Below are 14,608 nucleotides of genomic sequence, written 5' to 3'. Positions count from 1 at the left end.
TCCTCCATCAACTAGAACTCTTTTCACATCGGCTCCGTTGATCTTTGTTATTAATACAAGGGGATCATCATGAGGAAACACTATTCCTTTTGCATCTTCTTTGGTAAAGGTTACATTCGGAATTTCATATGGTTGTGGGCGATCAGCAACATCTAATGCATTAACAATGTGCCGATATTCCGATAGGTGCTTCCGTGCTCCACTTATGGTTCCTCCGTGAACTGGTCCACCGGTTATTACATCAACTCTTTTTCCAGTGGACGACGGTGGTTGCCCGCCTTCACCTTGTCGGTTCACCTGACCTTATCTTTCTGGCCGGTAATCTACCTGCTGGCGTTCTGGAAGCCGATATTGTTGTTGTTGACTTTCCCCAGAGTGTAACCGATATTGAGTAAGATGCCCCTTTCTTATTAATTCTTCGATATTATCCTTCAACTGCACACAGTCCTCAGTGTAATTCCCTACATCTCGGTGGAACATACAATAATTCTTGGTATCCCTTCCTTTCGCTTTCATCGGCATGGGCCTCACCCATCCTTCTCTGTTTTGATTTATAGAGTATATTGCAGCCCTTGGTGCATTTAAAGGTGTATACGAATTATATCGCATTGGTGCTTTGGTTCCTCTGACCTCATGGCGGCTTCCTCCTCTTACTGCAGCTGGATTCCTTGACCTTACAACTCTCGAAGATCCCCCTACAGACATAGGGTGAATTCTATCAGTAGAACTTACTCGGCTGCTCATTTTCATCAATTCCTCACTCTTAATATAATCATGAGCTTTGTTAAAAGCTGCAGCTAATGTTGGCTGATTTTTTCGGGTTAAGTATCACTTAAATTCTTAATCATTCAGACCGTTCATTAGTGCCATGACTGCTATCTCCTGCTGCAATCTTGGAATTGTATTGGCTTCATTATTAAACCTCCTTATATAATCCCTTAAAGATTCATCTGCCTTTTGAGTAACAGCCATTAACTCTCCAGAAGTTCTCTGCCGAACACTATTACTGACATACTGCCCCACGAACATTTCGGCTAACTGCTGGAAACTGTGAATTGCTCCATTTTCAAGATTATTGAACCAATCGGCTGCTGCTCCAACCAGAGTAGTGGAAAATACTTTACACCAAACGGCATCAGAATTGGTGTATAAAATCATGTGACCCTCATATGAGGTCATGTATCTACCTGGATCTCCCCTTCCATCATACCGACATGTCGGCATTTTGATTTTCTCCATTGGTTAATCAAGGATGCTTTGTGCAAATGGTGATGCCCTCAATTGAACTACTCTTCGCACTGCTCCTTGCTGATAAGTTCCCGTACTTTCATCTTGACCTGAGGATCGAACCTCTGATTCTCTAGGGGTTTGCTGGGATTTTATCGGTGACCCCTCATGCCGGCGTCTTTGCGAACTTCCAGTCTGGTTAAATTGATTGCCATCAGCTGTAAAAGGCATCCCTCCTCCATCTTGGGTTGCCCCTATTTCTTTTCTTTTCTTGCTCATAGCGGTCATAGGGTCTTGCAGCTGTTTCCAACTCTTCTGATGTAAACCTTGCCATAGGGTCTATCCCTGCCCCAGTCTGCCCTTCAGGGGTTAACGACATATGGAATTCATTACCCTCCAAAGTATGAGTTTCATCTTCAATCTGAATTTCTGGATCAGGCATTTTTTCTTTTCTTCTTCTTCTTCCTCTTTTTTTTCTTTTTTTTTTTTATTGTTACTTTTTTTATCGGAAAGTAAGAGGCTCTTTCAGGCAATAGAAGTTATTAAGTAGCTCCCCTCCTTCTAGCGCCAACTGTTTCTGCAGGAATCCGATAACCCGAATCAAAGATTCGAAGCTCGAGTATATAACCCGTTTTGCTCCTATCGGCCAAGTAAGAACCTACACAAAGAGAAGAGATTAGCTAGCCCCGAGGTAAATCCGGGGATAACCACTCTAAAGATTAAGTCAGCATGTGTTTATGGAAGAAAGATGATTTAGAGAGTGAAAGTAATGAGAAAGAGAGAGAAAGAGTGTAATAAATGCTACCTTGTTTATGAAGTAAAATCAGATTATTTATAGGTTTACTAAGTGACAGATGGCAGTTTAACAAGTAATATAACTTTTGCCACGTGTCAAACGCGAGCACGACACGTAGCAGCTACTTACATGCCGATATGTATATTTTATACAGAAATGCCGATATTAACAAAAGCTTATTGATGGATCGAATTCAAATAGTATGTCTGTCTGTCATACCATATCGGCCTATAATGATTTCCGTTATGTAGATATTTCCCCATACACGAACCATTATTTTATTTTTTTACCTTATTATGAAGTACTCTCTTTGTTAAAAAAAAAAAAAAAAATCTTATTACGAATTTGGTATCCTCTAGTCTGTGATTGTTGATTCCCTTCCAATGCACGTACGTGAGGTTTCCTAGAATTTGTTCATACCCATTCAAATGCACGTGAGTTTTTCTTGAATTTGATGATACAACATACAAGCAATTTATTAATACCCTGGTTTCACTATCCATCCTCCATTATACAGTCTCTCGCACACACTGAAACACGCATAACTGCAGCACCATATTAAAACCAATAACCAAAACAGAAAAAATGGAGATTGCTGGTACCACTCTTTCTGCTGTTCAAACTATTTTAGCTGCGCTGCAATGTCAAGAGCTGAAAGAGATCCACTCAATGACTGACTACAAATCCCAACTTGATGACCTCCAAAGCACTGTTGAAACTATCGATTCTGTTCTCCGTGATGCTGCTGAGATCAAGCAGAAGCTCCTCCCCCATCAAGAAAGACGTTTGATTGACGAGCTCAAGGATGCTGTCTTTGAAGCGGATGATCTGCTAGGTGAGTTTGTCACTATTGCTCAGCAGAAACAACTCCTCAAGGCTGATGGTAAAGTCTCTTAAAAAGTTTCGAGCTTCTTTTCGTTTTCCAACAACCCACTTAGCGTTGCTTATAGAATGAGTCAAGGAGTTAAGAAGATCAAGAAGAAGCTGGATGCTATTGCTTACAACAAGCAATTTAGCTTTAAGCATGGTCCTCAACCTATGAGGAATAGACGGTCTGACACCGATTCACACGTGAATGAAGCTGACATCATCGAAAGAAAGGATGACTTGGAGAATATCATTGGTATGTTACTTGATACTAATGTTAAACAAAATGTTTCTTTCTTGACTGTGGTGGGAATCGAAGGGTTGGGCAAAACTGCTCTTGCGCAACTTGTGTATAATGATCCCAGGGTCAAATCTGCATTTCCGTTGAGGAAATGGACTTGTGTCGCTGATCAAGATCAGAAAGAACTGGATGTGAAAGAAGTGATTTGCAAGATTATGGGTCAGAAGTTTGACGAGTGCTATACTATGGATAAAGTGCAAAGCCTAGTTCAAGAACAGCTACAAGGTGAGAAATACTTGCTTGTTTTAGATGATGTTTGGACTGAGAAGCATATTCAATGGCTTGATTTGGTAAAATACTTTATTGGAGGTCAAAGGGGAAGTTGGATTGTGGTGACTACACGCTCACAAAAGACTGCAACGATTGTTGGAGGTCAAATGTATAACCTGCAAGGCTTGTCCAAGGAAAACTCATGGCTCTTGTTTGAACATAATGCATTTACATCAGAACAATCAAACCCTCCTTACGACTTGGTCAAGATTGGGCGAAAGATTGTTGACAGATGTGCTCGAGTTCCGCTAGCTATAAGAGTGGATGGAAGTCTTTTGTATGGTCAAGACAAAGGTAAGTGGCAGTCAGTTCAGGAGATTGGGTTAGCCAACGTAAGGGAGAGCGAAAATGGGATTTTGTCCATATTGAAGTTGAGCTTCCATCATCTTGAATCTCCAATTAAGTGTTTCTTCAGTTATTACGCATTGTATCCTAAGGATTTTGAGATGGAGAAAGAAAAGTTGAAAAGCCTTTGGATGGCACAAGGCTATATTGTTCCATTAGATAAAGGTCAAAGTATAGAAGATGCTTGTGAGGAATATTTTTCGATTTTGGTGAGGAGATGCTTTTTCCAAGATGTCAAGAAAGATGAATTCGGTGAGATTCACTCATGTAAGATGCACGATCTCATGCATGATATTACTCTAGATGTCTCAAGGAAGGAGATTTTCTATGCAACAAATACCATTAGAGGCAACCTAGATAAAAAGGTTCGCCATCTACTTGTTGTAAACATGAGGGAACATGACAATTACTCTTTATTAGGTAAGACCCATATTTAATCTCATCTTCATTTTTATTCCAATGTTGAAGAAGATATACAATCTTTGGAGGAGGCATTAGTTGTGAATTGCAAGTGCCTAAGGGCATTGGATTTGAGATCGTTAAGAATAAAAAATTTGTCAAGCTTCATAGGTGAATTCTTGCATTTAAGGTATTTAGATCTCTCATTTAATAGAGATCTACAAGTTCTTCCTAAATCATTTACAAAACTTTGTAATCTACAGACCTTGAATGTGAGGGGGTGCAATAGGTTGAGAGAGTTTCCAAAAGATATGAGAAAACTAGTTAAGCTCAGGCTCTTAGATGTAAATCGTTGTGATGATTTGACGTATACATATATGCCCAAGGGCATGGATAAGTTGACTTCCCTTCATAGGCTTAGTGATTTTATTGTGGGTGGAGGAGGGAGTTGTTCAAGTTGGAAACAATGGTTTGATAGCCTTAAAGACCTAAAGGCTCTTAACAACCTCAAAGGTACACTTAATGTTTACATTAGGTGGCCCAAAAAAGATAGGAATTTTGTCAAGGAAGATGATATGAGAGAAGGACTATACATGAGGAATACAGAACATTTAATTCACATATTGTTTTATTTCATACATGAGGTGGGAGATGATGGAGGAATGGATGAAAATTTAAGTTTGATGGAAAATTTGCAGCCTCATTCTAATTTGAAGTATTTAACTATGGGAAATTACAATGGTCTAAAAATTCCTGGTTGGTTAACTCTTATTCCAAATATAGTAACACTTAAGATTTATAATTGTGGGAAGTTGGAGTATCTACCATGCCTGAGAAACTTGCATAATTTGAAATCCATACAACTTGACTGTTTAACAATGCTAAAGTACATAGAAGTGGATGTTCCTTCCTGGGCTAATTCCAGCTCCATGATGCCTATGTCGTCTGGGTTGGGAAGCAGTGACAAGGAACTATTATTATTTCCCTCCCTTGAAGAAGTTAGGTTAGAATCTCTGCAAAAGTTGGAAGGATGGAGGAGAGGGGTAGTCGGCTGGGTGGAAGACAACAACAAGCTTCGATCACAACAATTACTACCATGCCTTTCCCAATTGCAGACATTGAGAATATACGATTGCCTAGATTTGACATGTTTTCCGTCATATTCCAATTTAGAAATCCTAAATTTAATGAGTTTCAACGAAGGACTGCAAATAATTAGTAACAAAAGAGATGAAATAGCTCCCACATCCTCCTCCACATCTAGCAATCCCAAATTACAGAGTGTTAACATAGACAACATGGCATGGCCAAATATGCTGCCGTCAGAGTATTTTCACTGTGTTATCTGTTGACTCGAATGAACAATACAAGAGGGGGGTGAATTGTATTGTTGAGGAACTAGTGTAATTTTTGTGGAATTCTTAAAGAAACTTAAAATAAACTTTAAAGTGCAAGAGAGATTTTACGTGGAAAACTTCTTGGCCCTAATCAAGAAGAAAAACCACGACCACAAGGGATTTTAATCACAACTCTTAATAATAATAGGGCAAACAACCTATTACAAATTAAGATTTCTAAACTCAAGTTCCTCTACGAACTTAAGTTCCCCCTCAACTGATCCCTCAATCAGTTGAGCTCTCGAATCTCTCTCTTTCTCCTTACTTCACTCAAAGCAATTTCACACTCTAGAGTTTACCCAAACTCTACCCCAATACAACTCAATATAAAACTACTAAGATGCTAAGTACAAAGACACTCAAGGACTTAAGTGGATTTTTGACTCTTTTAGAAAAGCTAAGAATCGTAATGCTCAAGTGTGTTTTTCAAAACAAAAAACTAATCCTATTTATACAGGAGGAAAGCAGTTGAAAACCTTACGTTTTCCTTAGCTCCCACTATACCACAACTTCCATGAAATAAGGAAGTGCAGTTCGTGGATGCTTGGGCAGCAAGCTGCAGCGCACAGCAAGGAAGTGGTTCCTATATTTTCTCAACCTCCTTTACCAAGTAAAAGCCGTTTGAAAAATAGTTATACCAAGTCAGATTTTCCAAAATGTTAGGATAAAATCAGAACATAAAATCTTTTAATAAATAAGATATTTTACTTAAAAGATATTTTTCTGAAATAAAATTAAATCTTTTAAAGAAAGGAAAAATAAAATCTTTATAAACTGAAATTAAATCCACTTAAATCCTTTCAATTAACAATGTACTTAACATATATACAAGAAGCCTAAAATAAATAATAAAGATACAATTGACTCCTTGGAACACAGTGAAGCTTCGACTCTGGAGCTTCAGTTCCTCACTCAGGGAACTTGGCTTCTGATTGTATTCTATGCTCGTCCATAGCTCATCCTTTAGACTTGTTCCATGCTCCATTCTAACTCTAGAACTTCGTTGCATATAAAACCTGTCAATACATCAAAGCTAATAGACAAAAGTTAAAGTCCCTATGGGTTTGCTTAGGTTCCTTGAGTCATCATCAAAACTTAAGATCAACAATATTCCCCCTTTTTGATGAATGACAAACCTAAGCAAACTCACAAAATAAAAAACTTGAAAGACAATCAGAAAACGAAAAACTTAAAACAAAAATGAACTAGCTAAATTTAAACAAGGAACTGAATGAAAGTTATAGTTATACCTTCTATTGTAAATGGATGGAGAGCTTGTCAACTATTGAGTTTTCCTTCTTTTCCCCCTTTTGGCGTTCATCAAAATTAATGCACACAAATATACATATCTAAACACAACACCATTTTATTGGTTTGTGTCCAAAGCATAGAACAAAGCACATATAGGCAGAAATAGTATGCAAATAGTCATAAAGCAATCAAGCAACATCCATATAAACAAACTGATGTTCCTCCAGAACATCAAAAACAAAAGAAAATACCCTGTTTAATTGTTTACAGACCAAAAGAAGCAAAATAAAACAAGTTCAAGTCAGATCAAGTTCAAGAAAATAAAGTCTTAGAGCTAAGACAGAAGGAAAACATTAAGCTTTAGGGGAAGAGGACTAGGTCTCTTCTACAGCGTCATTCGCTGGCACCTCTTCAATGACCAAGTCCTCCAATTTCTTCAACAAGTCAGCCTGCCCTTTGGAAAGAGTTGATGTGTTCTGATGTATTGTTGAGGTGAGCTCTGTGGAAGCTTTCACCAAGTCTGACACTACCTTCTCAAGAGCTTCAATCCTTTGAATCAACCCTGGTTGAGTATCAATTAGCTTTTGTACTGTCTCCTTGAGAGCCTTAAGTTCCAAGGTGGAACTCACTCTGTTGATATTAGCAAAACCTGACCCTGTAGGAAATGTTTTTTCAACAGAAGCTTGAAGGATGCCCTGTTCCCCTTGAGAACCAGTTTTCTCTTCAAGGATCCCTTGATCCCCAGGTGCACTGTTTCTCTCTTCGCTCAGATCAACCACTGCGGCAGACTCAGCCTTGTCCTTCCCTCTTGGCCTAATAGCCAACCTAGTACTTTGTCTCTTCCCAGAGCTTTGAGTACTCTTTTGGTTTGGCATCACAATCACCTCTTTCTTTTTCTGTTCACCTTCTTTCTCACTGTCCTCTCCCTCCAACCATTTATCCAACTCTTCATCCTCCTTTTTCTTCAAACTACTCTCATCCTGTTTAGGCTTAGAGATGGATTTTGAGAGAAATTGAGTAGTTCCTTCAACAACAATTAGGTTTCGGGCTTTAAGAGTTTTGGGTTGGACATAATGGTTTGTTTTAAGCTTAAGGGATTCATAGTTAGTCATGGAAATTCCACAACTTTCAAGAAGAGTGATTATCAAATTTGCATACCCAACCTTTAGATGATTGGAAAGACAATAAGTGAGCTGCTGAATCATCAAAGATGGAAAATTTATCTGTATTTTGTTTTCAAGGCAATACATAAGCACGGCATCAAGGTGATTAGCCTCATGTCTATGATGGGTTCTCGGAATGATGGCTAGGTGAACAAAAATAAACAACAGCTTTTGAATAGGTGAAAACAAATTATGGTTGGTTCGGACTTTGGAAGCTTTACCCCCAATTGACTCAACAATTTTCTCAATAGGAACACCCTCTACACTCAATTCAGTTTCTCCCTTAAAATACTCATCAAATCTCTCATTAGGGGTTCTAAACATAGCAGCTAAATCATCAACATCAAAACTAATTTTCTTGTTTTTAACTTTGCTAACACAAACTCCATTCACATTCTTAAAATTCGCACAAAATTCCTTTAAAGGTGCATGTGCAATCACATTGTCATAGCATTCAATAAACAGCTTAATCCAATTTTGTGCTTCAAGAATATCAAGAAGTTCAGAGTGCTTACTCGATTCGCACCACTTTAGATTATACAAAACCCAGGAATGAAACGTTCAGAGCTGGCTTCAAGCCTTTTGACAGCAGCGGACTTTGACTTTTCCCCTTGAATTGGTTCACCCAGTTCCTCATAGTCCAATTCTTCTTTAGCCTCGATCTTCCTCTTTTTCCAATCACTGCGAGCCATAGGTTTGTTTTGGGGTTTTTCAGCAGCGGTTTTGACCGAGGTTTCAATCTCTATTTCCATGGGTGATTCCTTTTGAGGAGAGTTTTGAATTTTGGGTGATATTTCCATGGGAATTGGAGAGGTGTCACTAAATATGAGTGTGTATTTTACGGAGTGAGGTGGTGAGGAACAGTGGTTAGGGTTTGGCTTCATTTTATAATGGTGGAATTTAGAGGGGTGAATTTAATCGGTGAAAAGGTGTAGAAGGTTAATTAAATGGGGTAGGTGTCGATTGATGAAGAATAGCACAAAACTTTTCACTTGGTCAGATTTTAATGTGATTTGACATGAAGGGTTTAAGTTAATTGCAGATTATTTTTGGTCAAGAACTTTGAATTGAATGTAAAAGGTCACGGGTATTTAATCAACAATTTCAAGGAAAGAATTTGAAATTTAAAAGATAAGCAATGGAGGATAATTCAAAATAAAAGATAAGATTTTAAGTAGATAAAATCAATCAACTGACCCAGTTAATTAATTCACAAAAAGATAGAACAAAATCTTATAGATTATTTCGGAGGAACTAGGAACAAATCAACATAGTTTGTTAAAATACAAACATGCCTAATGTAATTTGATTTCTTCACATACAGCCACAATCCCATATGCAATGCCATACATTCTAATGCTTAGGACTATGTTTTCACATATACATATTGTGTAAGATACATATAATGCATGCATGATTGACTTATACCTTGGGGGAACTTGAGGTCTTCTTAACTCAATTGTATCATTCCAAGTTCCATGCGCATCTTTTCAAATTTGTCCCTGCTTAAAGGCTTAGTAAGAATGTCAGCAATTTGATTTTCAGTTTCACAAAAATCTAACTTAATTAAACCTTTTTCCACATTATCCTTAAGGAAATGATGTCGTATGTGAATATGTTTCACACGAGAATGATGAACTGGATCTTTTGAAATGCATATGGCACTAGTATTATCACAATAAATAGGAATGCAATTATACTTCATACCATAATCTCTTAGTTGTTGTTTTATCCAAAGTACTTGAGAACAGCAGGCAGCAGCTGCCACATATTCAGCTTCAGCAGTTGACAAGGCCACTGTATTCTGTTTCTTGGATCCCCAAGAAACTAGGCATGGCCCGAGAAACTGAATCATTCCTGAATTACTCTTCCTATTCACCAAATCTCCTGTATAGTCAGCATCTGCAAAACCTTTTAAATTAAAAGTATCACTTCTAGGATAGAAGAGACAAAGATGGTCAGTTCCTTTGAGATATCGTAGGATCCTTTTTACTGCCGTAAGGTGTGACTCCTTAGGATTGACTGAAACCTTGCACATAAGCCAACACTAAATGCAATATCAAGTCTGCTAGCAGTCAAATATAAAAGGGATCCAATCATACCTTTGTATTTGGTTTGATCTACACTAGTTCCTTGTAGATCTTCATCTAACCTTGTGCCTATTCCCATTGGAGTATGGTTGGTCTTTGCTTGGTCAAGGTTATATTTCTTTAGCAGTTCCTTGACATATTTTTGTTGGTGAATTGCAATACCTCTTTTAGTTTGTTTGATTTGTAGTCCAAGAAAGAAGTTGAGTTCCCCCATCATGCTCATCTCAAATTCACCACTCATTAGCTCAGCAAAGTACTTGCACAAGTTTTCGTTAGTTGCTCCAAAAATAATATCATCAACATATATTTGAATAACTAGTAAGTCAGTTCCTTCAGATTTTAAAAACAAAGTTTTATCTAATTTACCTCTTTTAAAATCTTTTTTTAGAAGGAACTTAGAGAGCCTCTCATACCAAGCTCTAGGTGCTTGTTTCAGCCCATAAAGAGCTTTATCAAGCTTAAAGACATGATTAGGAAATTGGGGATTTTCAAAACCAGGAGGTTGTTCCACGAACACCTCTTCTTCAAGAAAACCATTTAGGAAAGCACACTTAACATCCATTTGATATAGTTTGAAACCCATAAAAGAGGAAAAAGCAATTAAGATTCTAATAGCTTCTAATCTAGCAACAGGAGCAAAAGTTTCTTCAAAGTCAATACCTTCTTGCTAATTATAGCCCTTCACAACATGTCTTACTTTGTTTCTCACAATTGTTCCATATTCATCCAGCTTATTCCTGAATACCCACTTGAGCCCTATAACCTTTTTGTATTTAGGTTTCTCTTCAAGATGTCAGACCTTGTTCCTTTCGAACTCATTGAGTTCATCTTGCATGGCAATTATCCAGTCAGCATCCTTTAGTGCTTCATCATGATTCCTTGGCTCAATAATGGATAGGAAGGCTTGAAAGGCACATAAGTTCCTCAACTGTGATCTGGTCTGAGTTCCTCTACCAATATCACTTATAATAAGGTCTGTTGGATGAGAGCCTCGATATCTGAATGGCTTTGGTTGAAATTCTATGGCAGGAACTCCTATTTGAGGCACTTCTTCTTCAGCTTCTTCTCCATTTTCCTTGTTTCCAGGTTCTCCATGATCTTATTCCTCTGGGTTTTCTTGATTAGGAACTTCAGCATTTTCTTTATGTTCCTGCTCAGGTTCCTCTCTTACTTCCTTGGTTCGTGGAACTTCAGCATTTTCTTTATGTATTTTTATTGTAAACTCTGTAAGCTTTGCTATTTGATGCATAGCCAAGGAACACAACTTCATCACTTCTTTCATCAAATTTTCCTATGTTCCTTTTTCCATTATTATGAACAAAACACCTGCATCCAAAAGCTCGAAAGTGAGAAATATTGGGTTTCCTGCTCTTAAACAGTTCATAAGGAGTCTTATTGATGATTGGTCTCATCATAACTCTGTTAATAATATAACATGCAGTATTAATAGCTTCATCCCAGAAGTTTCTTGGAAGACCACTTGCTATGAGCATAGTTCTTGCCATGTCTTCTAGAGTCATGTTCTTCCTTTCAACTACTCCGTTATGTTGAGGGGTTGTTGGGGCTGAAAAGTTATGATCCATGCCATTTTCTTTGCAAAAGTCATCGAATCTTGAATTCTCAAACTCAGTTCCATGATCTGATCGAATGTGGATAATTAGATTTCCACTTGACTTTTGTACTCTTTTGGCAAAGGACACAAATTCATCAAAAGTTTCATCCTTGCTAGACAGAAAAATCACCCAAGTAAATCCTAGAAAAATCGTCAATAATAACTAAAACATATTTCTTTCCACTTCTACTTTGAACACGCATGGGACCACACAAATCCATATGAATTAGCTCCAATGGCTTTGTAGTGCTGACCATGTTTTTGCTTTTAAAAGAAGACCTGACTTGCTTGCCTCTCACACATGCATCACAGATATGTTGCATGAGGAACTTGACTGAGGGAAGCCCTATAACCAAGTTCCTTGTTCTAAGTTTATCCATGAGTGAGAAGCTAGCATGTCCAAAACGTTTATGCCATAATAAAGGATCATCATTAATGGCACTCAAGTAGGTAAGGTTGTTCCTTGGAACAGAATTTAGATCCACAATGTATGTGTTCCCTTTTCTAGTTCCTTCAAGAACAATCCTTCCTGTTTTATCATTAATGATGTTGCATGAATCAGAGGTAAAACTTACAGAGTTTCCTTTATTACAAAATTGTGATATGCTCAGCAAATTGTGCATCAAACCCTCGACCAAAAGTACATTTTCTATTGAATGAGAATTGGACCTTCCTACTTTTCCTTTAGCAATTACTTCACCCTTTTTGTTGTCTCCAAAGGTCACGGTTCCTCCTGGATAGGCCTCTAGTGAGAGAAACTTTGATTTATCTCCTGTCATATGCTTTGAACAACCACTGTCGAGGTACCACGTGTTGTTCCCCCTCACTAGGACCTGCAAAAGAACTTATTGGTTAGATTCAGGAACCCAGGTTTCCTTGGGTTCCTTGGAAGTTGAAGCAATATCAGATTTCTTTACCCAAACTTGCCTAACATTCTTACTAACAGACTGTTCCTTCTTGTAACACGTGGCAACAAGATGACCAGTTTTACCACAGAAGGTACATACTTTATAACTAGGCAGGTCTACATATTTTTTCTTGCCCTTATGCTTAGAACGTATGAATCCTAGACCTTCAGTTCTTTTGGTTTGAGCATTCTCTATCCACTTAGGAATTCCAAACTGGCTAATGCTTCTTTCTTTTCGAAGCTCAATTTCCTTCTCTAATTTTTCCTTTTCAATTCTTAACTCGTCAAGATCATATTTTAATTTTTCAAAATCCTCATTGAATTTAGGCAAAGATTCAGAAGAGGAACTTGGAGACACTTCAGTATTAGCAAGTTTGTATTGAGTCAATTCTACACTAACCATGATAATCTCAAACTTGAGTTTCTCATTCATTTCTTTTAATAGAAGATTTTTGTCAAAAAGTTCAAAAAATCTACTTTGAACATCAGTTCGTTGATTCTCAATCCACGTACTATGTTCCTTGCTGACTTTGAGAGCTCTTTGACATTCACCTAGACGAATACTAGTGTGAGTCCAGTCATCTTCTAATTCAAACACTAAATCAATGAGATCATCTTTAGTATAAGTTTTAAGCACATTAGGATCAAGGAATACCTCTTTAGCAAGCTCATCGTTGTAAGCCTTTTCATCACGTTTGGCCATCAGACATAGATGAGTTGTTTTTTCTTCAGGTTGTTTCTCTTCATCCTCACTTTTAGAATCTCCCCAGGCAGCAATCATAGCCTTCATAATGTCTGTTTTATTGAAAGGAGTTTTGTTGTAGTTGCTCTTAACTTGTTCCTTTGCCTTCCCTTTACCTTTCTCTGTATCCCAAAGTGGACACTCACGAATAAAGTGTACTAGAGATCCACATTTGTGACAACTAGAGTCAGTTTTTGAAGTAGAGGGTTTCTTGGTGAAGTTCCTTGACTTGTTGTTTTGGTTGAACATTCTTTTAAACCTTCTCACCAACATAGCAGCCTCTTCTTCATCAACTTCAGAGTCTTCTTGATCTCTAGCTTTGAGAGCCAAGCCTTTTCCTCGGTTTCCTTCACTGTTGCTTGTTCCTAGGTGCAGCTCATGGGTTATAAGGGAACCAGCAAGTTGCTCAATATTGAACTTTGTGAAGTCCTTTGTTTCTTGTAAGGCTGTCACCTTGGCTCTCCATCTCTCATCTTGGGGGAGGCTTCTTAGAACTTTTCTGACCTGCTCATCAATAGGGATTTTCTTTCCAAGAGAAACAAGCTCATTAGTAATGTTAGTAAATCTAGTTAACATTTCATGAATTGATTCTTTTGGTTGCATTTCAAACCGTTCATATTTTGACAAAAGCAAGTCAATCTTAGAGCGTTTCACTTCGTTAGTTCCTTCATGAGTGACTTGAAGTAAATCCCAAATTTCTTTAGCATTTTTACAACCCATAACACGGTTGTGTTCATTTGGTCCAAGTCCACAATGAAGTAATTTAACAACAAGTGCATTAATTTCCATTTTCTCAAAATCTTCCTTATCAAATTCAGACATGGGTTTAGGTACTACCTCATTTTCACCAGTGGTTTTGGTAATTTCAAAATCACCAACTTCGATCACTCTCCAAACCTGGTAGTTGTCGGCTTTGATAAAAATCTTCATCCTGTTCTTCCAATAGGTGTAGAATTTTTCATTGAACATAGGAGGACGCTGCGTAGAGTAACCTTCTTCCAGTTTCTCGTGATTGTTCATCTTGATTCCAGGATCTTAACTCGTTAGGGTTTCCTGATTTCTTCGAGGAACCGCTCTGATACCAATTGTTGACTCGAATGAACAATACAAGAGGGGGGTGAATTGTATTGTTGAGGAATTAGGGTAATTTTTGCGGAATTCTTAAAGAAACTTAAACAAAACTTTAAAGTGCAAGAGAGATTTTACGTGGAAAACTTCTTGGCCCTAATCAAGAAGAAAAA

General features: G+C 37.8%; 1 protein-coding gene and 1 pseudogene across 1 annotated transcript; one reads left to right on the top strand and one right to left on the bottom strand.

Annotated features, from left to right (window-relative positions):
* Window positions 1-2,608: 2,608 nt before the first annotated feature.
* LOC110710036 lies at window positions 2,609-5,557 on the top strand (annotated as a pseudogene).
* A 7,006-nt stretch (window positions 5,558-12,563) lies between these two features.
* LOC110710035 lies at window positions 12,564-14,387 on the bottom strand. Its single transcript, XM_021888298.1, has one exon. It carries the CDS (start codon window positions 14,385-14,387, stop codon window positions 12,564-12,566), a length of 1,824 nt encoding a protein of 607 aa, XP_021743990.1.
* Window positions 14,388-14,608: the final 221 nt, after the last annotated feature.

Source organism: Chenopodium quinoa, unplaced genomic scaffold (assembly GCF_001683475.1).
Source record: "Chenopodium quinoa cultivar QQ74 unplaced genomic scaffold, ASM168347v1, whole genome shotgun sequence".
NCBI classification, from domain to species: Eukaryota; Viridiplantae; Streptophyta; class Magnoliopsida; order Caryophyllales; family Amaranthaceae; genus Chenopodium; species Chenopodium quinoa.
This window is presented reverse-complemented; position numbering and strand designations above follow the sequence as displayed.

Coding starts and splice junctions, on each gene's coding strand:
- LOC110710035 (XM_021888298.1), bottom strand. CDS start 14,387: ATGAACAATCACGAGAAACTGGAAGAAGGTTACTCTACGCAGCGTCCT.